A 26,610-nucleotide genomic window follows, 5' to 3' on the forward strand; every position below is an offset into this window, starting at 1 on the left:
ACCCGCGGAACCCGTGTTAGTGGTGCTGGCTGGGCTCCTCGGCTTGGCTCTCAGGGTCCCTCCACCATTTATCCCCAAACCACAAGGATCTCCATCACCTCCCTTTCCTGTGCCCTCATGCAGGTGGCTCTGTGTGTGTCCCCCTTTCCTAGACCACACTCTGTGGCTTCACTCACGTGGCCTCCATCTGTTAAAATCCTAAGCAGTCTTAAGACCTGGCTAACTGTTCCTTCCTCTGTGAATTCCGCTTTCAGGATTAAACCAAACCCCACTTGCTCTATTGTTAGAGCAGTTATTAATGTTGCCCTGTATTACACTCAGTTGATGCCAGTTCTTCATCCTAGATTGTTCTTGAGGATAACAATCACCTCATTGCTGGCCAGTTGGGCTCAGAGGCAGGGGTGGGCAAACTTTACTGGACCGGAGGGCCAGAACAAAAGCATGGATGGAGTGTTTGTGTGAACTAATATAAATTCAAAGTAAACATCATTACATAAAAGGGTACGGTCTTTTTTTTTCAATAGTTTTATTCATTTCAAACGGGCCAGATCCGGCCTGCGGGCTGTAGTTTGCCCACGGCTGGGTTAGAGCCTCGGCTTGTGGACTGAAGGGTCCTGGATTTGATTGTGGTCAAGGACACATACGTAAGTTGCAGGCTTGATCCCTGGCCTCATTGGTGTGGAGGGCTACCAATCGATGTGTCTCTCTCACATTGATGTTTCTCTCTCTTTGTCTCTCTCCCTCTTTGTCTCTCCCTCTCTCCCCTTCCCTTCCACTCTCTCTGAAAAATCAATGGGAAAAAAATATTCGTAGGTGGGTGAGGATTAGCAACAACAGCAAAAAAGAATCACATCATTTCCTTTGTATTCTGAGTAGCTCCTTATACATAGTAGATGTTCAATGAATGAAATAAAGGGTGAACGAGGAGGAAATGATTAGGCAATAAATTGAGTAGCGAGATTCCTGGTTCAGTTAGGCCTACTAAATAATTACTACTAAATTTCAATTGGGCTTAAATTCAAAAACATTTAAAAATACTCTCTGTTCCACTATTGGAAACCACGGGGTTCTTTTCCCTTTCATGTCACCATATATCCACAGCTCTAACATTAATTTTCTCAACACTTGCCTGGGTTCAGAAAAGTCTCTCCTGAGATCATCTACTGCTTTCCTTATGTGGGACATTTTATTTTATTGCCATCTTTTCAAAATTATAACCGCGGCTGTTATGATCCTCCTTGTGCACATAGCATTTTTCTTCTTTTGAATTATTTCCTTAGGATAGATTCCCAGGAGAAGGATTATTAGGTCAAAGCATATGAACGTTCTTACGAACCTCATTCATTTTGACCCCACTGATTCAGACTTTGTGCCGATTTGGGCAGGTAGTGAGCTTTCTCTTACTCTCTCTTTGGAGGGAAGACTGCTAAATAATAAATTGGCCTGAACACAGTTTTCAAGGTGCTATAGACGGTATTTCATGCCAACAATTTAGGCATTTTTGTAGGTGTCTCTTTCTTGCATATAGAATTGGTATGTTAATTATAATTTATTCTCATCAGTTCATGAGGGCAGCCTTCAATGAGCAACACTTGGTTAACTCATTCCCACCTTTTTCTACAGCATGAGACATTGGCTACCTGTATTGGGTCCCCCAGAGGTTTCATGGATACACATGTATTGAGCACCCTAGACTTGCTGGGTACTATTTTAGGTGCTGAAAACTGGTATATAAGACAAGGCCCCTTCTCTCTGGGAACTCACATCTCCTAAGGGAGACTGGCAGGCAGCCAAATGCAGCACCGTGGGTGAGAGAAATGGTGGATGAGGGCAGCACCTCCGAGGGCACCTCACAGAGCCAGGGGCCAGGCAGAACCCGTGGCTAGCCCTGTGGCTGAGCTGAGCTCTAAAGGACTGGGAGTTGGCCAACCAAAGACTTTAAATGGGACACGTGTTTCAGTTACTTTCTCTACTCGAAGATGGTGTTTGCTTTCAAATGTTAAATTACTTTCCCCAAACAATCTGAATGTGTAATGCTTTATTTCTCTCCTCCGCAAAGAACCTGGGGGAGAACCCAAGATCACAGTTCTAAGCTTGGCTCTGTTATTGATCAGGGCATGAGTCTGAACCTGTTTTCTTGTCAATAAAATGAAAACCTGTTTCTTTAGTTGGGGCATTATGAGTACAAAAAAGCCATAGAAAGAAAAATGCTTTAAATGTATCACAAAGAGGCAAGGGAAATGCACGTCTTATTTACTCCATTGATACAGGGCCTCCCTAGCTCTTCATGAATCCCTCATCCTTCTCTTCGTTTGAAGCTCCCTGTTGGAGAAGGATCGCAAATATCGCCTGTGGAACGTGAAACTGGTTTCCTAATAAGCTCTAGATGAGGCCAGAGGAAAAGTGCCAAACAAAATCAGCCAACAATCAGTCAGGGAGGCAGCGCTGTCTCTGACTGTGTGGGGAATGGTTCACTGCTCGGGAAGATTAGGCTCTAAATACAGCCCGGGCCCTGGGTGCGTCAGGACTAAAGGAGGGGAGACAGGGAGGGAGTGAGGGGCTCCCTGGAGGACTGGGGTGGGGACTCAGGGGTCCTGGCAAACAAATCCCAAATTGTAAATACAGAGGAAGGAGAGAGAGAGAGAGAGAGAGAGAGAGAGAGAGAGAGAGAGAGAGAGAAGGAGAGAAGAGAGAAACAGAAACAGGGACAAGATTTGTCTCCCTGGCCCAAGCACCAGGCAGAGGAACAAGGGGCCAAGGACACGGGATGGGGTGCGCTTGAGTCATTATGGATGCGGTCTGGTCCTGAGGAGGTCCCGCGTTGCCAGCTCTTCCCCACCTATGAATTATGTATGTTTAAGGTATACAGTGTGATGGTTTAATATATGATACATTATGAGTGACCTTGGGCACGTCACTCTCGTGTTTAAGCCTCTGTTTTCATGAATATAAGTGGAGATAGGATTTAGCCCACACGGTCATTAAAAGCATTAAGTACTGTGATTGTGTAATATATATGTGTTAGTGTGTGTGTGTGTGTGTGTGTATATATATATAATATATATATTATATATATTTTTTATACAGACTATATGATATACTTTTATGTATATATTATACACATAAAAGATATAGTACATATATATTGTATACAGTGTGTATAATTGCATATATAGTACATGTGCACATGTTTGTATATATACTGCATATATAGTATATATACACTGAGTGGCCAGAGTATTATGACTGGCCAGATTATTATGACCACCCCATCAGTACAGTGAAGTGAATTAGTAATGCAAATAATAATAATAAAACCATGAAAGTATTTGCCTAGGAAGTTTTCAATATTCAGTATTTTTGGAAGTGTCAATGAAGTACTGATGGGGTGGTTATAATAATCTGGCCACTCAGTGTATATGTGTATGTGTATGTGTATGTGTATGTGTATGTGTATGTGTATGTCTATATATGTCCATATCTATATCTACACCTACACCTACACCTACTTCTACATCTACCTCTATTTCTATTTCTACTATTTCTATTTCTATTTCTATTTCTATCTATAATTTAGTTAGAAGATCTTCCAAGGCAAGTGCTGATTTGCTCTCTGTGTCTTGGCGCCACCCACTCTGATGTGTTATGATTCTGACAGATCACTTACCCCTCTGACCCTGTTTCCTGTTTTGCAGCTTGGCTATGCACTTGATTCCATGCACATCTCTCACTTGGCCCTGGTAGGCAGGGCTGGACTACCCCTCCCACTTTCTGGAGAAGGACCCTGGTGCACAGAAGGGACTTTCTCGGGGTTGTGCTCCTCTGGCTCTGCACATGGTCTGTCCCAAATCATCCAGTGAAATGAATGCAGGCCCATCCAGCTCACCCACTGGCAGGAGCGCATGGGCTCCTAAAGGCTCTCTGTCATCTCCACCACACTCATCCCTTAGCTGCTGTGGTAGAGCCATTTAACTCTTATCAGTCATTGTGTTTTTCTTACTAGAGTTTGCTTCTCTCTCACGTGTCCTCTCCTAGTGCCCTGCTTTCCAGGGCTGGGTCACTCACGGCCAGAAGAGGGAAGCTGGCTTCTCCCTCCACCCTCATCTCCTGCGGTGTGCTCCCTACTTGTCTGGGCTAGGGAGCACCTGCCATTCAGAGAACACAGCCGGTGGGTGGGGGAGAGAGGAGGGCAGAGGTTTCCTTTGCTGGGCAATCTGGGGAATGACTCAGGATAAACAGACAGTGATGGACTCAGAAGGGTAGCTGCCAATCACATTCACTCCCCGCTTTCAGCTTCCAGCCTCTGCAGACTCTAGTCTGAGCCAGGCATCCGCTATCGTCTCAGCTTCAACTCTGGACCAGGCCCTGGGAAGACAGAGGTAAAGGTGGCTTGTCCTGGGGAGCTCTTCATCCAGGGGGAATATAAGCCATGGACACAAAGAGTGAATAGCCGCAAAGAGATCTGCTCTAAGGGGGTGACCTTGGGCAAGTAACATCACCTCTGAGCCTGCTGTTTTTTGCATCTTCATCCTGGCCTTCTGGCTGAAACAGTTGAGTGAGACACTCTTTGAAACACGTGGCTCAGGGTGGGTGGTCAATAATTGGTATCGACTAACGTGTAGGAAGGAGGTGAACTGATTGTAAGGCACTGATTCTGGCTGGAGAGGCAGCATGGCTGTCGGAGGTCTGACAGGCTCCTGGCGGCAGTAGCACTGTGCATGGCCTTGCAGCGCGACCAGGACAGAATGGCCAATCCTTGCATGCCGGTTTCACCCCTGCCCAGCCCTCCCCCAGGCTGCTTTCAGTTTAGCCTCTGTGCCTTGCTCACAAGTCTCCCCACCCCTGACATTTCTTTACCCCTTTTCTTTGCTCACTCAAATCCTCACCAGCCCCCAGACCCTTCTCCTGGATGTTGCTCCTGCTCTAGCCCTCCCTTCTCCAGTCAGTAACCCAGGGCAGTGTGCATTTCTGTTACATTTACTCATGTTTAGAAGTAAAACTGAAGCGATTTGAGCTGGGGGTAGCTGTCAGGTCAGAGTACGTGGGTCCCCGGAGGAAAGTGCATAGGAAATTTCAGGTCCCTCCAAAGAGCAGGTGCTGAAATCACACCTGCCCAGCGGCCTCGGGTGGGCCCTGTGGTTCCCAGCACAGTCCTAGCAGCTGTCAGCACCCACGGCCGGGGAGTAAGTCAGGCACCCGAGACATTTACAATCCACACAGAAATAAAACTCGGAAAGCTCTGGAAACAGAACGAATCCAGAATCCTCCTTCTGGTTCTGTCATCAAAGAGTTCTGTGAACTTGGGCCAGTGGTTTCTTTTTTTCTGGGCCTCAGTTTCCCATCTATAAAATCGAAGGTTTGAATAATATTTCCCTGACGTCCTGGTCAGTATACACCATGATTCTCTGACACCATTAGAGAACAAGTGCGTGGGAACCTTGGGAAATTCTGAGTATGGATCCGAAAGGAAGCCCGAGAAGTTCAGACGGGCCAGTGTGGCCGCCCAAGCCCATTTGGCCACTGGGAAAGCTGGTTTTTCATGTTTGTTGCGGGAGCAGGAAATGGTGCCGGAAGAAAATGACTGGAAGTAGCAAGTTCAACCCACACAGGGGCTGGGTCCCGGTGGGGCTGCCCCACTGTGCCTGGGTAGCTGGTTTCCTTCTGCCTCCCCCTGGGAGATGGCTTGTCAGGAGTTGCAGGTGGCGTCCCTGAGGCACTTGCACAGCAGACTGGGAAGTGATGGTGTTACCTGCTCTTATGAATTCAGCACGGGTCATTCTCACACTCATTACAACCTGGACACCCAGATCAGTCCCCTCAATAGGATGTCACTTTGAAGTGCAATGCACATAATTGCCTTTAAAAATAACTTAACTTTTTACTTTGAAAAATGTTTTTAAAATATTTCCACCAAGGTCAAAAATTTTGAAAATTTTTTAAAAAATGAAAGAGAAGGGAAATCAACAACTGTATGCTCTTTACTAGATTTGAGAATCATGAATGTTTTGCTACATCTGCTTCCTTTCTCTCTCTCTCTCTCTCCCTCCCTCCCTCCCTCTCTCCCTCCCTCCCTCCCCCTCCTCTCTCTCTTTCCCTCTCCCCTAAATTAATGGAAGTACAGACATTATGCCATTCCCCATACAATATTTCAGCACACTTCTAGGAATAAGGCATGCATAAATAATAAATGCATTTATTAAAATAAATAATACATCCTCTGATAAATATGAAATGCATACATTTCATAATAAAATAATTATATCAACAAAAAAAACCTCTTAGAAACTAGAAATAGTTCCAACATGCAGTCTAATAACTAGTCTATTTATTTAAATATCCATAGTGTTCTCCAAGACTCTTTCAGTGCTGTTTCTCCTTTTTGGAATCAAAGTTCACACATTGCATTTTTATGTGTGTGTGTCTCTAATCTCTTCCAGTCTGTAATTGCCCACACCAGCCTTTATTTATGATTTTTTTAAAAATGACATTGACTTTGTGAAAAATCCAGAGCAGTATTATATAGTGTTCCCATTCTGGATTAGTCGGATTGTTTCCCCGTGGTGTTAACCTGCCCCTCTGACCCCTGTATTTCCTGTAAACTGGACGTGAGATCTAGACTCTTGATTGGATTCAGTCTATTCCGTTTTGGCCTGGATACTTCATGGGTGATATGATGAGTCTCCCAGCCCATATGTCTGGGGCTTTTCCACTGTCTCTCATGGCATCACCTCTCCTGCTGTATGCACATCTACTGAACATAAACTCTATATCAGTTGCCACTGCCTTCAGCAGAACATGCTTGTCCCACCATATATAAAAATTCCCAATATGAATCCCCATGCTTTCTTGTCTTAAAAATATTAGGGTGCATTTTCATAATATTCATACTGAGGCTAAGCTCTGGGGATGATGCAGTATGCAGAGCAGTCCTGGTGGTCCCTGATGTTACAGAGCTTAGAGTTAAACTTTCTCTACTGGATTCAGTTCCTTGAGAAGGAGGATTGGTCTTTTGGACCTTTATGGTCTAGTATTCAGCAAAGAGTTTGCTGACCAAGTCATAGTGGCCACCAGCTGGACCAGCCATATTAGTACCATTCTCTAGCGCACTTCCTAGTGAATGGTAGGCATATATTGGTTGGTCGAATGAGTCAGTCTTCACTCAGATCATTTTTGAAAGTGAGTGTGTGTGTATGGGGGGGATCAATAATATTTCCTGCTTAAACCTCTCAGGAAACAAATCCAGGCTTGTACACCCAACTGCACACTGGACATCTCACCCAGATGTCAAGGGGACATCTCAAATATATCGTGTCCAAACCTGTACTGCTGACGGCCCCTCCCTGTTACCAGCCAGATCTATCCTGCTAGTAGTTTTCCCATCCAAGTTCATGGAAGATCCATATTTGCAGTTGCTCAAGCCGAAAACCATTTTACTCTTCCTTGATTTCCCTTGTTCTCTCACATCCCTCATGCATCCATTGGGAAAGTCTGTTGTTACCTCCTTGAAAATACAAATCGAGAATCTGACCACGTCTTATCTCTTCTCCTATTACTCCCCTGGTTCCTGTACCGCCCTGGACTGTGGCTGAAGCCTCCTGCCTAGTTTCACTGCTACTGCTCTTCATTATCCTAGCCTCAGGATGGAGTGACCTTGTAAAACTTGGTTTAGATCATGTCGTTTATTCAGCTCAACGCCCTGTGGTTGCTCCCCATTCATTTCAGAATGAAAACGAACATCCTCACAGTGGTCAGGAAGGTCTCCCACGGTCAGACTCCTGTATCCCCTCTGACATTCCCTTCTGCTACCACCCCCCACCCCCAAGTCACTGCTCTCTAGTCACCAGGACTCCTGGTGTCCCCTCTGCTTGGAAAGCTCTTCCATCAGGTGTCATTATACACAGCTCACTCCTTGCCTCCTTCAGGTCTTTTCTCAGTGACACACTGACCCTCAGCATCCTATTTGAAATTGTACCTCCTTCTGGGGGCACTTCCAATCTCCCTTACCCTGCGTCACTTTTCTTTCTTTCTATACCACTTATCATTTCTTTTGTATGTCGCTTCCTCTTAGAAAAAAAGTTTCACATTTGTGACTGTTTTGTTCATTGATATTTCTCAGGCGCATAGAATAGTATCTGGCGCGAAATCAATTATTTGCCGAATGAGTGTGGGAATGAATGAATGAAACATTCAATGAATTAATGAATGGTGTGGCAAAGTGGAGAGAGCCGAGAATTCAAAGCCACATGTACCTGGAGTCATCTTGCCTATAGAGCTTCTGTTTCTACATTTTAAACATGGAATAAGTGAAAATCTCTACACATAGAACAGCTTGAGGATTAAACGGAGGTATTTGAAATATTTGCAAACTAGAAAGCATTGTATAATGTTAGCTTAACGGGGGCAGGGGAGAAAAAAGAATAGGAAGAAACCAGGAGGTAGGCGTGGCCAGCAGGGGATTATGTGGGCAAACTCCCGCCGTCCCAAGGAAGCACTGAGGGGATAAGACACCAGTAAAGATGAAGTGGAAGAAACTCAGGCCAGAAACGCTTCATGCCCCCAGGAAGGGGAGGCCGATTCATTCTATAAGCGTTCACAAGGAATTTGGAAATTGCAAGTCAGTGCACTCAGAGTTGAACTGGTATTGATGATTTCACAGTGTTTGATGGGGTCAGTCCCCACATGGAAAAGAATTGCAATCCAAGGTCATGAGCAGTTCAAGTGCCTGCTTGGGGAATGCAGAGGAGGCAAGGATAATGATTAGGAGATAATACCCTTTATGGTCACCTCTGTGTGGCCAGACCTTTACGTACATTTTGTCGAACAGGAAACCTGTGGAGGAAGGACCTTTTTGATCCTCATGGTGCAGGAAACAAGCTCAGAAAAATGTGTGAGTGGTACCGAGCCACCCAGCTGATGAGAAGCAGTATTGGGGCTTGGACCCCATTCTGTCTTGATTTCCAGGCCTGTCCTCTTCCTGCCACGTTATTGTCTCTCGTGTTTTGCTTTGAGATGGAGGTGTTAGGGGAATTTCTGTAAATGAAGCAGGATTTTTTTGGGGGGGCACCTCCTAAGTGCTGGACACAGTTAATAGGCTCATACAATGAATAGTCCAGTGAATAAGACAATGTTTTTATCCTGGAGATTATGTTGTAGGAGGGGGAAGGGCTGAGGCCTGGAGAATATATGGCCTCTTCTCTACATGTACCTGTGCTTTGGTGATCTCATCTGCTCTTATTTGTTCTCGTGGCCTTACATGATCTATCCTGATGATTCAGATTTATATCCCCAGCCTAGACCACTCCCCTGAACTCTAGACTCCTATACCCAACTATTTAATAGCCTTCTTAACTGTGTCATATCAAATTCTGAATTCTTGGTTTCTCCTTTCTAATGTGCTTCTCTATCAATGTTTCCACTTTCATTTAATGGCCTCACTATTGACACAGTTTTTGCACCCCTGGCCTAAAGCATTCAAGACTCTTCTCTGGCTTCCATATCCCAGACCAGCAAATCCTATAGGTTTTACTTATAAAATACATCTGCAGTATTATTGCCATCTTGACTACTGCCACCCTCATCCTGGCCAGCGTCAGCCTCCGTCTGGACCGCTGCAGTGGCCACCTGGTATCATCCCACCTGTTACTCGTGTCCTATCCCCACCTTCAGCTCTGCTCACCAAGCAGCCAGAGGGATCTGAAATAACTCAGCTTCTGTCACCCTTCCCAGGCTCCTCAGTGGCTTTCACTACACTAAATACAGAATCCAGAGTCCTCATCAGGCTTCACCAGGACCTACTTCAGGTCGCCCCTGCCACCCCTCCCTACCTCTCCAAACTGACCTTCTGGGCATTTTTCACTTACTCTATGTTTACTCACAGCATTGGACATTTTGAAGTTGCTTTTCCCATTGCCTGGAACAGATCTGAATCTCCTTTACCTCATTCAGGTCTGCAGTCGTATTTCTCCTCCTTGGAGAAGCTTCCACTGCCCCATTTTAAAATGAACCCTCTCTACCCCTGTTCATTTTCTGTCCTCTTACCTTGTTTTATTTTTCCATGAGACCTAGCATTGTCTGGCATTTCATGCCATATTCATTGCTTTATTGACGGGCACTCCTGCTGGACTATAAGCTTGACAAGGACCACAGTTTGCCCTTGTCACTGCTGTATCTACTTCCTATAGAAGACCGCCTTGAACATAGTAGGTGCTCAGAAGTTGGTGGACTGAGCGAATAGCTGGGAAGTCATGGGGCCAACTGAGCGTGACAGTGACACATCCATTCTTCCTCAGATATTTCAGACCTACTCTATGCCCGGCCTCCAGCGAGGTGCTGAGAACACTCTGCAAAAGTTATCTCTTTTATTCTCACGCAGAATGCATCATGTAGCAGAAACAGAAGGAAGTAAACAGGCAATTGTAGTACAGGGTAATGCACACTTTCCTTGGGGAAGTGCAACGTGCTATTGGTGACTAAGAGTGAACCAGCAAAAGCAGGGAGTTTTTTAACAGGTAGGAAAACCTGCAGGTCAGAGTGGTTTTGCACACCCGAGGGAGCTCAATAAAACAGTAACAAACACGCTGTGTACCTGCGGGGACCAGGGGGAGATTAGGTGTTAAAATGAAGCCGGAGGGTCCCGGCAGGACAGGCCATGGAAGGCATCGTACTCAGAATTGCGTGCTTTGGGCTAGATTTCAGGTAGTGGCTAGTCTCTGGAAGTTCATTAAAATCTAAGGGAAAGATGAAGATGGGTCCACAGAGCAGTTCAGTTTGAGTGGAGTAAGGCTGTGGTAATAGAGGAAGGAGCTGGAAATCTGAGGTTCAACTCTGGTCATGGGGAATCTTGGATAGGAATTGTGTAGACAGCGGGGATTCATTGATGGTTTCTCAACAAGGTGGAGGAGGTGTGATGAGCCAAGCCCTACTCTGAGAAGAGAATTCTGGCTGTAATAATGAGGAAAATTGTAGGGTTGTCAAGGTGGAAGCAGGGAACCAGGTGGGTGGCAGTTGCACCTCCATGTGTCTTGGCTAAGAACCTTGTTTTAGTTAATCCCATAAGAATCTATCCTGCAGATCTTTGGATTTATTAGACGTGCTACTGATTAGAAAAGGGAAAAATGAAAGCACTAGGGTGTTAAGGATTAATTCCAAAACTTCTCACTCCTGAGGCTTAAATTGCCACCTTTATCTACACATGGAACAGGGTACAGTCATAAATAGAAACAGGAAGTCACTGAAGGCTTGGGCAGTTTGGAAACAGAGTCCTAAGGTAACTTGCCAGATTCCAGGGGGCTGAGCATTGGCAGGGAAAGGATCTGATTGTGGGTGGTGTCTAGAAACATGAGTTTCTTAATGCTGGAAAGGAGACATCTATGCATAAACTCACTCGTGCTGTCTGCATTTATTTAAGAATTCTTTATTGGGCACTTTATACGTTCCTGGAATGTACTAGAGCTGAGAAAACTAGATACAGTCCCTGCCCCATGGAGGGGATGACAATAAAACCATCACAGAAGAATATAATTGCCAGGTACATTAAGTGGTTCAGGGGACATGAGCTTGCTGGGGGCGTCGGGAAAAGTTCCCTGCAGAAGTGACTTCCAGCTAAGGCTCAGTGTGTTGGGAAGGAGATGACTACGAAGGAATGCAGGAGAAGACAATGCAAAGCAGGGGAGACCTCGGGGGCCCATCAGTCCTGAGGTTCTCAGTTTTACTCTGTAGAAGCGTCCCTCAGCACCTTGGTCAAAAGGCAGAGACAGAGCTCTGACTTGCTGCGGGGAGTGAGCTCTTGTTTCTGTATTTTAACATGGATTTCCATCGAAGTCTGATGCAGATGGCCTGTGGACCTCATTTCACAAAGCACACACAGAGTCCGACTCTGATCGTGCTCCGTAGCCTGAAACATAGGTGGTGAGGGGAGAGACAGGGTTCTGTGTCCCTCCCCATTCCCAGGGAAGTTCTACTTATGTCTACTTTTCCTACTTTGCAAAATATGTATTGGACTATTATTATTTGTGTTTTCTCCAGCAAAATGCAAATTCTTTGTCTATATGGTTCATTTCTGTCACCAAGCACCTAAAATAGAGACAGACAGATGCTCCAAAATAAACAAACAAAAATACATACTTGAAAGAATGCATTGATGAACCAAATGTTTCAGATCTAAATAAACACTTGAGGTCCACTAAGCCAGTCCAGCTGTCCATTTCACAAATGGGAAAAGTGAAATGCAAAGAGGATGTTTGTCTAAGGTAGCCCAGAGTATCACGGTGAAGTAGACGGTGGATTTATGATGCCTTTGCTTGAAGTTCAAAGCTTGGTCCTCTGGACTTGATGTCAGCCTTTAAGGAGGCCAAAAATATTGGCAGCACATTGCCAAAAATGCAAGATGTGGTTTAAGAACAGTTTATATACACTCATGGACTTGAGGTTCATAATAGGCAATGAGTTTGCTAGACAGGATCTTGGGTTGAAAGTCATCATAAGTCAAATATAATGTGCCCATAGTGTCATAGAGTTATATCTGGCTGGGTCCTTAAACCCTAGTTTCTCCATATGTGCAAGGGAGATGATTATAACCATCTCCCAGGGTGCTTGTGAGTATTAATGCAAGGCAGCTGGCCCATATTAGGGGCATGTATAATTTATGCGTAGGCATATGGATGTGAAGCATCAAGCATGTCCAATGTTGGAAAATAGGTATTATTTGTGCTTGAATCTGTGGAGTTAGGTGTCTAAGCCTCTGCGTGAGAGAGGGGTTGGTACTCCCTGGAAAGTACCAGTGAGCTTGCAGTGGCTTTCATAGGATGTGGCCATTGAAATGTTCTTATGCCCAAGAACAATGACATTTGCTAGTCGTTTGTGCGAACAGCAAAACGGAGGACCCAAAGGACCACTCAGTGGAAAGGAACCATCTTTATGTGCTTTAGGAGAAAGAATAGAATTGAAATACAGACTCTGGGGGAAGCCATGGGGGAAGCCATGGGGTAGACCGGGGGACTGACCTCTCAGTGTGTTTTGGACTATCATCCCACTAACCGGAGCTAAAAACAGAAACATAGGGACTCTCTCCCATAACTGTCATCTGTCACCTGGTGTGCCCATGTGAAACTAACATACCTGTCAGTGGTTAGTGACAAGCTCCCGCTGAAACATTTCCAGTTCACCTGGACTCACAGAAGACAGTAACTAATGTTCCATACATGGTCTCTTTCCTGAAACTGGTTGTTTCTCCAAGTCAGTCAATACAGCAACAGCAACATTTCCAACCACCCTGTGGGCTCTGAATTCCCCTTAATAAGCATCTCCACCGATCAGTTATTCGATCTCCACTTCCATATCTTCAGACAGGGGTCTCCCTACTTCCCAGGGCAAGCATGTCAAACTCGCGGGCCCCAGGCCTCATTTATTTGGCCCGTGTTAGCCTTTGAGTTTGACATGCTTGTCCTAGGGCAGCCGTGGGCAAACTACGGCCCGCGGGTCGGATCCGGCCTGTTTGAAATGAATAAAACTAAAAAAAAAAAAAAAAAAGACCGTACCCTTTTATGTAATGATGTTTACTTTGAATTTATATTAGTTCATACAAACACTCCATCCATGCTTTTGTTCCGGCCCTCCAGTCCAGTTTAAGAACCCATTGTGGCCCTCGAGTCAAAAAGTTTGCCCACTCCTGTCCTAGGGCATCCTGCCCTCTTCTGATTCGTTCTCGCAGTCAGAAAGACTTGCTTTGTTGAGTGGGGCTTTGCTTTTCTGTTGGTGTCTCCCAGACCTCCTAATTGCGGCTGTCAGAGCCAGGTTTTCATGGCCTCACAATGTGCATTGGGTTGTAATGGAAAGTTGGTGCTATCTTTCTTCTCCTTGTGGTGTTTTGGCGAAGACCTTTGAAAGTGCCTTAGGCACCCCAGATGGTATTTTTTCATCATTGCATACCTTAAACCAATTACCTTGTTTAATCATCAAATCATAAATTCCACTTGAAACAGGTTTATTTCCATACTCAGGTGTTGTGATCTTGGCATTTTTTTCGATCAGTTCCTTCTAATTTATATTTTAAAGGGTGACTTTATTTAGGCTCAAAGGTGCTCCAAGCAGGCAGTGTGGGAAAATATCCTTGTTGGCTAATTTACTTTGGTCCAGTAGTTTTCAAATATTTTTAAGACAAGGAAGCCTTTTTTGTTAAAAAAAAACAAAAACAAAAACAAACAAACAAACAAAAAAACAACCCACAGAATTTACTGATCTACTTTTTGAGTAATTCAATCTATAAATCTTTGATCTGGCATATCCTTGGTATTCCCTTAAAACACATTATTTCACTGACTAGGTCAATGGGATAAATTAGGGGCAGAAAACTGTTCCTGTAAAGGGCCAGAGAGTAAATATTTTAGACTCTATGGGTCCAGTGGTCTTCGTTGCAAGGATCCTTTTCTGCCATTATAGTGTGTAAGCATTCATGGGCAATACGTAAGCAAATGCAGTGACTGTGTCTCAATAAAAACATATCTACACAACAGAGTGGGACAAACCTGGTCCGTGGGCTACAGTTTGCCAACCCCTGAGTTAAATCATTTTTGAGGATTTTGATGCATTTAGGTAATGGATGGCTTCATATCCCAACTTTTTGACATAAGACGAGAAGGCCAGTGCATGCGTTGAAGAAAAAGATATTTCTTCACTAGTTTAGAGCAGGAACAGGGGAGCTTGTTTAACTATCAAATCATAAATTCCGGAGGGAAACCAAAGAAGAGCCTAAGTAGGACTGTGGGTGTGGGGAGACTCCGAGATGGCAGCGCACCCAGTGGAGTATTTCTTGCTGGGGAAGAAGCTGCTCATTTTTTCTCCTAAGAGATGCCCTGTGGCAGCAGGAAGCAAGCAGAGGTCTGTGTGGGCATGAGCTCGGTTTTATTTATTTATTTTTATTTTTAAAACATATTTTTTATTGATTTCAGAGAGGAAGGAAGAGGGAGAGAGAGAGAAATATCCATGCTGAGAGAGAATCATGGATCGGCTGCCTCCTGCAAGTCCCCCACTGGGGATTGAGCCCACAACCCAGGCATGTGCCCTTGACCGGAATCGAACCTGGGACCTTTCAGTTCGCAGGCCGACGCTCTATCCCAGTGATGGCGAACCTATGACACGTGTGTCAGAGGTGACACGCGAACTCATTTTTTTGGTTGATTTTTCTTTGTTAAATGGCATTTAAATATATAAAATAAATATCAAAAATATAAGTCTTTGTTTTACTATGGTTGCAAATATCAAAAAATTTCTATATGTGACCCGGCACCAGAGTTAAGTTAGGGTTTTTCAAAATGCTGACACGCCGAGCTCAAAAGGTTCGCCATCACTGACTGCTCTATCCACTGAGCCAAACCAGCTAGGGCATGAGCTCGGTTTTAAACCACCTCTGCCTCTCACAGCTGTGTGTCCCTGGAAAGTCATTTCCCCTCTCAGGGTCTCTGTGTTTCCATCCGAAGATGGAAGGCAGCACGAAGACCTTCTCTATGGTCCCTTGGAGCTCTCAGAATTTGTGATCTGAAAGAAAGAATTCGTATAATTGCAGTGTTTAATGGGATTTATGATAATTGGAAAATAATTGCTGCTCCAAACTTTTATTAATCTATATTTAGTTATGAGTCATGCTTTCACAATAGATGCTTTGGAGATAAGCAGAGAGACAGCTCGAGTAAATAGAATTTTAAATATTTTATTTATATGCAGTTTGTGTAATCCCTGGAGCCCATAGGCATATTAAGATTATTTAAAAGATCCATTACAAGTTATGTGTTATGCTACAAACTCCCATTTTTAGAATGCCTTGCCAAGGGGAAATAGTGAACATTTATTGAGTAGCTACTACTGCCGGATTAATTGCATTCATTATGCTCACTCCTTCCAGCAACCCTGCCAGGTAAGATGGGATTCTGTTGCCCAGATAGGAAGCTCAGAGAGGCTGAGCAAGGGGTCACTCAGCTCATGAGTGGCTTTCTGCTGGGATTCAGTCAGGCCTTTCTGACTTTAGGCTTAGCTCCTCCCACAGTGCCAGGTCTCCGGGAAAGGACCTGTTGTGTGTCTTCTTTTCAGATGCTCAGTGAATGAGCATTTGCTTTTCTTCGATATCATGTAGATCACCTTCTCCTGCAGAGCACAGGAGGGGCTCCGGCAAGGTGGATTGGGAGAGCTAACACTGCCCTCCAGGGATGGTGACCTGTGTCTCCAGTGGCCAGAGGAGGAGGGGGGAGCAGGAGGAAGCAGGGATCCTTGAATCTGAGTTTCTGTCCCATCATTGGCGTGGATTTGCCATGTGGCCTTCTTGGGCCTAGGCCTCAGTTTCCTCCACTTCCGATGGGGATAGCAGTACCCTCGCCCCCATCTTGTCAGGAAGATGGTGTATGTGATGACAGAACTCTGTAAAGGACCGAGTACTTACAGACCCCACAAAATCGAGGTGAGGGGATAGCACAGTGGATGGGGATGGAGAACACTGGATCTGAGACCAGGAACCCAGAGCCCAGTCCCTCTTACCCCTGATGGTGCTGTGGCCTTGGGCAAGTCCCTTTCTCTCTGGGCCTCAGTTTCCTCGTTTGTGAAATGGCTGCGATCTCCTTGGATGATCACTCCAAAGCTCTTCCATCTGGCTGGATTCTGTATGCGGGGCAGGGAGGCAGCTCAGCTGACTAGAGGCCTCTCAGGACACTCCAGCCCCTCCAGGAAAAGAAAGCAAGCTGCTTTCCTGGATGAATCCCCGTGACCCCCATAGTGGCTCCTGTCCTCAGTAATGGTGCTACATGGAGAATCCCCTTTGCTCTTCTGAAAATGGTCCATTCGTAGGAGAGTTGGGTAGCTCCGAGTGTGCTTGTTGAGTTTCTACTGTTCCCTCTCAAGTCTCTGCTCAATGAGAAGCAGGGAGCTCACTCGTTCCAGGCACTTCCCTTGTATGAGATTCCCCTACTTCTCGGACCTTTATTCTCCCAGCGCCTTCAGAGTGGCTGCTGGGGTTAGTGTGGCTCAAAGTGCTGAAGTGAGCACACTTTAGGCAATGGGAAGGCTTATATGCATATTGTAAGCAAGGGTTATTTTCTTCTCTAACATTAAGCCAATGTTTTATAATTAACATAAAACTATTCATATGCATGCCTCCTCATCCCTTTGGGGCCAAAATGCCCCAGAGATCCACCTGGCTCCCACTTGTGTTCTGGGGCATGGAGCAGGCAGGAGATGTGTCCCAGGCAGGTGGCTTGTTGCGGACTCCCTGCTTGTTAAGATGCATCATTTCCACTTCACATGTGCCCTTGGGTTCACCTTTCCCAAAGTCTCAGTCTCTCTCTCTGTCTCTCTCTGTCTCTCTCTCTGTCTCTCTCTCTGTCTCTCTCTCTCTCTCTCTCTCTCTCTCTCTCTCTCTCTCTCTCTCTCCTGCCCTTGTTCATCTCTGGGGATAATTTGCTGCTCACAATAACTGAAGTGGTCCTAGAGTCCTCACCCCCAGCACTCCTTGTTCAGAGGCTTGTTTTTATTCTACTTCCAAATGATGTGTTAACACAACCAATGGGATAAGCCGCCAGGAGTAAACAATGCAAACATCCTATAACCGTAATCAGTCATGCTTTCAATAAACATTTATGGGGACCACAGTGTCTATAAACTGCTCTAAAATGTACCCTTGGATTAAATCAGACCACTAGAGAGCTACATATTTGGACTGTACTACATTTGACTCTCATGGAATTGCTCTACTGTATGGTTGCTTTGGCATATGCCTAAGGCTATAGTGAGCCTATCAAATAAACAATGGGGTATTGTTGAAGACACCCCCTGCCGGCATCCACTACATCCACGTTATTTGAAATTATGGAAGATTGTTGTGTCCTAACGTAATATCCAGGACATCTGTGTTTCTACAGTAACTTTGAGCAACTGCTCAGTTATCTTCTAGACCAGCGGTCGCCAACTGGTAGTCCGCGGCCCAGGCACACTGGTGGTCCATGAGGTCCGAAAGGTTGGCGACTGCTGGTTTAAGGAAAACTTGACTGTGTGGCTCTTTTGGATGGAATTCTCTTTTCCCTTTGGCTGCAGGGAAGCTCAGAGACACTTGTAGTCCATTTTGATCAAGTGTACAGACCTCCATAGATTGAATTTTGCATGCTCATCTTAACCCAAAATTTATTTCATTTTTCTCTTTATTTTTTTCATTTTTCTGTACTTTGCGTCTATATGGAATGGGGTTTTGGAAATCACCTCCAATTATTTCCATTATGAGATCAGATTTAATTAAAAAACAAGCTGCAAAACATGCTCTGTCAAGAAGAGCAGAGCTGCCCTTCACTTCTTCCCTCATCGTTAGTTGCCTCCGTTGTGGAGGAAACACATTCTCCAGCACTCACCCTGGGGGTGCTCTCTCAAGGCCTTAAAAAGTAGAAATTATCACCCCCCCATATTTCAGGAGGAAACACAAAAGGAAAATCTAAGCAATAGAAGCATTATTATACATGTGCCCTACGCAAATAATAAAACAATACCAACAGCAGCTTACAATTGTGTGTACCCTGTTGCAATTTACCAAGAAGTTTTCCAACCATTATTTTATTTAACTCAGCACACTGCGTGGAGGTGCATGTTGTTGGTCTGCATGGCATATAGGAGGAAACAGGCTGGGAGGGAGCTTCTAAATGGTGCATTCCTTGAATTCAGGCTCAGTACTTGTACCATACATCACAAGGTTCAAACCCCACCTATCCCAGAAGGTCTACCTACTGATGACATTTAAAAGATCATGGTTGTTTCCCTCTCTCTTCCATCCCACCATCCATCCACTGTCACCCAACTTCCCATTGTAGCAACAACTAGAATATTGATAATGCCTTTAATGCTAGAGTGTTATTGAGGCCTTATTATGTTCTAGGTACTGACTGTGTTTCATGAATGAATACAATTCTAAACCCATCCCTGTAGGGTAGACATGCGTCCCCTGGATCACATCCACATTTCACAGACTGTAAGCAAATTTGTCCTCTCTCTCAGCGCTTGCCAACTGATGGTCCGCGGACCACTGGTGGTCCCTGAGGTCCGAAAGGTTGGCAACCGCTGCTCTATCTCACAGCTAATCGGTTACAGAGTCAGGTTTTAACCCAAGATTTCTCCCTCCAGAGCCCAAGCTGAGAGATACAGAGCTGAAGACCATCTAATACATCAGCTTATTTCTCTAGGCCACAGAGCCAGTTCCCAGTTCTCCTGTCTGTCTTACCATCTTTTCCCCTTCAGTGCTACCTCATGCTCAGTGTGCCATTGAATGGGTGTGTGTGCATCTGTGTGTGTGTGTGGGGGGATGCACACGCGTGCACACACATGAGAACAGAGCGTTAGTAAAGAGTATGAGTGAGCTTTCCTACCCAGGTGATGCTAAACATTGGACTGACCATCTTCTCTCCAGCCTTATCTGAAGTCCTGCCACCCCCACCCCAGTCTCCATCCATCCTCTGCCTCTGTCATCAGGAGCCTCCAGCTTCCACTCCCTCACTGGGATGGGCCTTGCTGCAGCTACCCCCTGCCCCCCAGCCAGGATCCCTTTTTAATCTCCATCTAATTGGTATGCCTGTCCTGCTGGGAGGCCTAATTGGGTATGAGCATATTCCACGGATCCTGTGCCTTTGTGAGTGCTCCTTCCCCCACCCCCGAGGGGAATCGACTTGCGCTGTGGGCTCAGAAGGAAGGATACGTGTTCCGTTGTGCTCATTTCCCTGAGAACTTACATGACATTGTTCCTGGGCCAGCAGAGCAGTTAGGCAAGATGACGAGCAAGGCTTTCTCACTCTCTTTTACTTTTTACGTGTGTGTGTGTGTGTGTGTGTGTGTGTGTGTGTGTGTGTGTGTGTTAAGGTGGAACGTTGCAATGGAAAGGGCACTATAGTTGGAGTGCTGAGGCGCTGAGCTAGGGTCTGATTTCAGCCCTGCCAGTCATTGTTGTGTGATGTTGGGCAAATAACTTAATGCCTTTGAAATTCAGTTTCCCCATTTGTGGGTTGAGTGAGTTAAATTTGATGACTTCTATGAAAGGCGTCAGTGATGCTTTTAGAACAGGGGTCATACTCCCTCTGGGCCAAATCCGGCCTGCCATCTGCTTGGTAAATAAAGTTTTATTGGAACACAGCCATGCTCATTTATGTATGTGTTGTTTATGGTGGCAAAACCAAAATATTTACTATAATGGCCCTTTACAGAAAACAAGATTGCCTGCTCCTCTTTTCAAACATAAGTGTGATTGGCTCATTGTTCAGAACTTTCTCTTGACTTTCTATATTACTTAGAATTTAAACATAAAAAAATCTTTATCAAATCTAACTTATCTTTTTGAGATCTTTTAATTCCATATTTTGAGGGGTTTTTTTTTCCTATAACTGTTTCTTTCATCTTATCTTGACTTATCTACTCATCTAGACATGCCTGCTCAGTGCTCCCTAAACCTAGTCAACACATTTCTACCTCAGGATCTTTGGACCTGCTTTTTTTCTTCCTAGATCACTCTTCTGCCGAGTAACTCCATGGTCTCTTCATTTCCACCAAGTCTCTCCTGAAATGTCATCAAATCAGGAAGGCTTTTCCAACCATCTATATAAAACCACACCTTCACCCACCCCTGGACATCCTAATTTCCTTCCTCTGCTTTTTGTCTTCATATCATGTACGTCCCTCTGACACATTACACATTTGTCTCTTTGTTAGCTGTCCACCCTCACCTGCATGCATGATCCTTGATAGCAGGACTTTAATTTGTGTACTGCTCTATCCCCTGATCTGGGAAAATAGTAGGTGCTCAGATTTTGAAAACCTAAATCCATAGGTTCAACTCTAGTGTTGTTTAATTCTACTTCTGAATGGCTCTGGTCCCATAAAGCCCTTCACCTGTGTGCATTTTGGTGAAGAGTACACAGAAGTAGAATCCTGTGACTACCAGTCTTTGCTCCAACATCCCTATGATGTCACATGAACTTGTTCTCTGAAAGGTGTTCGTCTGGGTTGTTGGCCAATAAGAACAGTTTACAGACAGAAGTCTAATAACAAAGTTTGGCACGCAAGGCGCTTTGTCATGTGGTCCCTGACAACTTGTCTGTCTACCGCTTATCATTTTATACATCCATGTATACACACACACACACACACACGAATGCTGCACACACACATGAATGCTGCACACACATGCACCCCTCTCTCTCCAACTGTCTTACCTCTCCCATTCTCCTCCATTTTTGCACATAGATCTCATTCTTCCTGAACCATTCTTTCACTATCCTTGCCCAAACCCTGCATGCCCTTTAAGATTCAACTTGTACAGAGAATTCTGACAGGTCTGCTTCCACCCCAACCCCTCCTCTCGACTGGGTCAGGGACCCTCCCGTCCGATCACTGTGTGACTAAAATGACCATTGCGAGTAGCACACCGCTGTTACGTGGTCCTCCTCGTCATCCCCTTTTCCCAGGAAGATGGGTTCCTTAGGCTCGGAGCTCCATTGGTGATGTTGAGCATGGAGAGCCTGGCACAGAGCCAGCACTTCATAACAACCCGCCCAGTGACTGGGCCCCTCCCAAGAGCCTGGCCCTGCTCAGCAGGCCACCGCTCTACCCCACCCTCCCTTAGGCCTGGCATCACCTGCCAGGGAGGAGTAGGAACCCAGCCTCAGCTTCCTTCCTAGTTTTCAAGGAAGCAACACAGAGGGCAGGCCCTGGGGTGTAGCTGTGCATATTGGGAAGACGATGGAGGCTGTTAAAAAAAGCCAAATGGGATTGAGTCGTGGGCTTGTGCTTTGGTGGTGGGTGGCAGATTCCTTTGGGCCAGTCCTGCTTCTACTGTGGTTTTCATATCTACCTTACAGTGTCTACATTGAAAGGGTGATTTATGAATCAGGATACCGGTTTTCTGCTTTCAGCTCTTCCACTAACTGGTAGAGTCTGTGACTTTTGTCATGTTGCATAACCTCTCTGTGTGTTAGTTTTGAGGAATGTAGACATAGTCACATAAAAAAAATTAACCTAGGGTCATAGGTTATAAATAAAAGTGATATGTATGTGATATAGTATTATAATGATAATATCCTATCTAATAAAAGAGAAACATGGTAATTGGCGTACGACCGCTACCCTTCCCATTGGCTAATCAGCAAGATATGCAAATTAACTGCTGGCCCTGGCAGCCAGGCAGCTTGAAACTAACATGAGGCTTGCTTCAGTGACGGAGGACTCCAACGTTCCCCGCATGCCTTGCCGGCCTCTGAGCTTACAGTTTAAGAAACATTGTAACAAATATAGAAGCTAAACAAAACCCCAGAAACCAGCTTTCATCCGGCTGGGATCTCAGAGCTGGAGTTGATACAGAGTTTCGATTATAGAACCTAAACAAACCAGATACCTACTTTCAGCAGCTGAGGCCTCAGAGCTGGAGCCAAGCCTCAGAGCTAAAGCTGGCCCAGAATAAAAAAAAAGAAAAGAAAAAAAGGAGCAGTTGGGAGCTTCAGTCCCAGCCTGAAAACAGCCCTCAGCCCCTCACCCAGACTGGCCAGGCACCCCAGTGGGGACCCCCACCCTGAAGGGTGTGTGACCAGCTGCAAACAGCCATCATCCCCTCATCCAGGCTGGCCAGGCACCCCAGTGGGGACCCCCACTCTGATCCGGGACACCCTTCAGGGCAAACCAGCCAGCCCCCACCCATGCACCAGGCCTCTATTCTAAATAGTAAAAGGGTAATATGCCTCCCAGCACCGGGATCAGCGGAGCTGAGAGGCCTCCCGGCACAGGGATCAGCATGACAGGGGACAGCGCCCAAACCCCCTGATCAGCCCTGCTCTGTGACTGATAGGGGGGAGCTCCCAACCCCCTGATTACCCTGAGGCTCTGTATGTGACAGGGTGTGTTGCCCCAACCCCCCACCCCACGGGCCCTGCTCTGTGTGTGACAAGGTAGAGCCATAACCTCCCCATTGGCCCTGCCCTGAGTGTGACAGTGGCGGCACCCCAATCCCCTGATCGGCCGTGCTCTGTGGGTGATAGAGGGCGGCGCCCCAACCCCCTGATCCGCTCTGCTCTGTGTGTGACAGGGGGTGGTGCCCCAACTCTCCTATCGGCCCTACTCTGTGAGTGACAGGGGGGAGCTCCTCAACCCCCTGATGGGCCCTGCTCTGTGCGTGACAGGGGGGAGCTCCCCAACTCCCTGATCAGCCCTGCTCTGTGCGTGACGGGTGCAGCACCCCAACCCCTGATCGGCCCTGCTCTGTGCGTGACAGGGGGTGGCGCCGCAACCTCCCCATCGACCCTGCCTTGAGTGTGACAGGGGACGGTGCCCCAACCCCCCAATCGGCCCTACCCTGAGCATGACTGAGGGTGGCATCGCAACCTTCCAATCTGCCCTGCTCTGAGCCTGACCAGGGGCTGCACCTAGGGATTGGGCCTGCCCTCTGCCACCCGGGAGCAGGCCTAAGCCAGCTGGTCGTTATCTCCCGAGGGGTCCCAGACTGCAAGAGGGCACAGGCCAGGCTGAGGGACCCCCTTCCCCTCCCGAGTGCACAAATTTTTGTGCACCGGGCCTCTAGTATAACATATAAAACTATATATTCAGCTAGTATATGTCTATGTAAAAGTTTCTATACATATATATAAAATTCCATAGCTAATGTATATAATTTAATACATTTCAGGGATAATCTGATGAGGAAAGAATGTTTTCTTCAGAAATATCTGATGATTCTCATTGCTTTCTATTTTTACTCCTACCCAAGGATATGTTTCTTTTTTTAAAAAATCAGAATTATAGAGAGAGAAGCGGCCATATTGTGTAACCTAACTGTGAAAGTAACATTCACTCTCCTTCCTATTCTGTTCTTTGGAAGCAAGTTGCTGGGTCCACTTGTGCCCACACTCATTGGGAAGAGATTGCACGGAGTGTGAACACCAGGGGCCTAGGGTCATGGGGATTCACGTCCACGCTACCTACCACACCTATAGAATTCCTCTCCACTAGCTCTCACGTCCCCATATCTGGTCACCCCGCTTGTCCCATCTTGTCAACATCTTCACCCCTTCTTCCTGCATCTCCTGTCTTGTTCCGCCCTTCTCATATGCGTTGTGTATCCCCCTCGCACTCACTGTGCTCCTGCCCTTTCCTCCATGTGCATAGCTGTGTGTGTTTCCTTGTGTTAACAGCATTTCTGTTTGTCTCAGTCCCGTGGGAACTTCAAAACAATAGTTTAGGTGTGACCTCCTCTCTGGAGCACCCCCAGGAGACCTGAGACATCTGGGTTCCTTCCTCTGAATTCTGTAGTCCTTGATTTGCAATAAATTGGAAATTTCTCTTCTCTGTCAGACTGTGAGCTTCTTCAGGCCATGGGACCGTGACATGCCCATCCACCTTTTGTAGACATGATCCTTTGTGCCCTACAAGGGTTCATTGAGTGCAGCAGATTGACTTAATAAGTACCCATGTCTACAATACTGAGCTCACTTCATTTAGGATTTGAACTATGCTATGAATTGTGAACAGAGATTCCTTAAGCAGACATAGACTGTAGCTCTGAGGCTTGGAAACTTATTCCAATGTGGAAGCTTTCTTCAGACCGAGTCTCCTCTGCGTCAGGGATCAGACACCACCACTGAATTACCTGGGCAGGTCCGGCAGGATTCCCACACTCTTCTGCCTCTTCTTGCTCCGTGCCTCGTCCTTCATTTGTCTTTCCCATCCTGTGGGAGGAGAGAGAGACCTTTTCATTAAACTCCGGTTCCCATCGTTTATCTATGCTGACCTTACACTCCTCTTGGCTGGTCTGTTTTTCTCAAGGGACCTAGAGCTTGTAACTCAGGCAGGTTGGAGAGCTGATTATTCCTGGGTAACTTCGTCTTTGGTAAGAACGGAGGTCATTACTAAAGCAAAGGGCACCTGAACCAAGGCCCCTTAAGTTCCTACTGGGATTCAGTGTGCATGCTCCGTGTCCATCATCTGGGAACCTTAATGATTTAGGTGTCTGGAATTTGTGAGGGAATAATGCTATGAAGCAATGTTTCACACTGAATTAGTGCCTGGCAGTTTCCAGAGGCATTTTCACACCCTATGCTTTATGGAACCTGTGCTTCACAGGAGAGAGATACTCTTAGTTGGATTTTATAGATAAGAAAGGTAGGTCCAGAGAAGGGACATGCTCTGTTCAAGGTCGCATCACAGTTTGCAAGAGGTGGAGTGAGAGCCTGCTGAGTTGGACTCCCACGTTCAGTGTTCTCTGGTCTTGATCCATCTTATCATTAGTGAAGGGAAAGACCGAACCCCGCCCTCCAGCCCCCAGGCTTCAGAACCCAGCTTAATTTCTTGCAGATTATAGTTGCTCAATGAATTCATGTTAAATTTTTTAATTAAACTGAGCTCTGTGCTTATTTGATTTTATAATTGTCTTAGAATAGGTCTCAGTTTGCTTGGTGCCATAGATCTTGTCCATTGTTACATAGCCTGCCTCCCCCTGTCCCGCCCTTCTTTCCTTTCATCCATTCATTTGTTGGTTTATTCATCCAGTTAACATTCTCATGAGTCCTACCATGTAACATGCACCATGTACCTAGGACTATCCCATTTCTGTGGTATCATTCACAGTCTAGTGAGAGAGGTGGATAAGCATGGAGACAACAGTGATACGTTTATATCCCTGCTGCTCTGTGTCTCCCTGGTTCACCAAAGTCTCCCAGGGATGAGAAGTGTGTTCAATAAATATTTGTTGGCTGAAGAGGATTGAGAGCTCCGGCTCTAAGTATCACTTGACAATATGAAGAACAATTGTAGTCACTATCTCCCATAAGAGGGGTGTCTGGATGGTGGGTAGACTTTGGCTTGGGGTAGAGGGGGCAAGTTACAGAGTCTCACTCATCTCTCCTGCCCAGGGAGTTTGCCCGTTGGAAGGTGAGGAACACAGCCATCGAGAGGAGAGACCTGGTCCGTCACCCAGTGCCGCTCATGCCGGAGTTTCAAAGGAGCATCCGCCTGCTGGGCAGGAGACCCACCACTCAGCAGTTCATCGACACCATCATCAAAAAGTACGGCACCCACCTCCTCATCTCTGCCACCTTGGGAGGTAGGTCAGCAGACATGGGGCCAGAGCCTCGTCATGACTTTGGGTCTGGGACAGAGGGGAGGGCGGGATGCCCTGGGATCAAAGCTGAACTGACATCTCTGCCATGGCCCACTCTCCAAAGCGGATATTGCCACATAAGCCAGGTGGTCTGGGTTCTTGTGGTCCTCTCAGAGCAGTTGATTCTGTTGTCTGGGACCGTCTACCTTGACAGGTGACTAACTTCTGTGGAAGCATGGCTTCGCCTTGGAATTAGCGCAGTTTGTTGTTGGGAATGCTTCATTTGGTTATTGTATTAGTTCCTTTTGCAGGGTAGTCTAATCTGGGGAAATAATTAAAATGCAGGTGTTGTTTGGAGAATTGCCTGTGTTAATTTAAGTCTGCTTGAGAGACTGATAGTTTGAGGTTCAAATTTTACCAACGGAGTATCATTTGTATCTTCTTGGAGTAGGTTACTAGGAAGGCGGATTAACTGCTCCACCCTGCTCAGCCTTACCCATCCCTCCCAAGCCCAATCAGTCTTTAGG

The 26,610-nt window shown here is 46.0% G+C and overlaps 1 protein-coding gene across 1 annotated transcript in view; it reads left to right on the forward strand.

Annotated features, from left to right (window-relative positions):
* The window catches only part of BRINP1 (BMP/retinoic acid inducible neural specific 1), a 150,232-nt gene that overhangs the window by 69,440 nt on the left and 54,182 nt on the right, over window positions 1-26,610 (forward strand). The window contains exon 3 of the mRNA XM_059657831.1: window positions 25,896-26,086. Coding sequence (XP_059513814.1) covers window positions 25,896-26,086 — 191 coding nt within the window. The remainder of the gene's footprint in view (window positions 1-25,895; window positions 26,087-26,610) is intronic.

The sequence above is a fragment of the Myotis daubentonii genome, chromosome 11 (assembly GCF_963259705.1).
Source record: "Myotis daubentonii chromosome 11, mMyoDau2.1, whole genome shotgun sequence".
Classification (NCBI taxonomy): Eukaryota; Metazoa; Chordata; class Mammalia; order Chiroptera; family Vespertilionidae; genus Myotis; species Myotis daubentonii.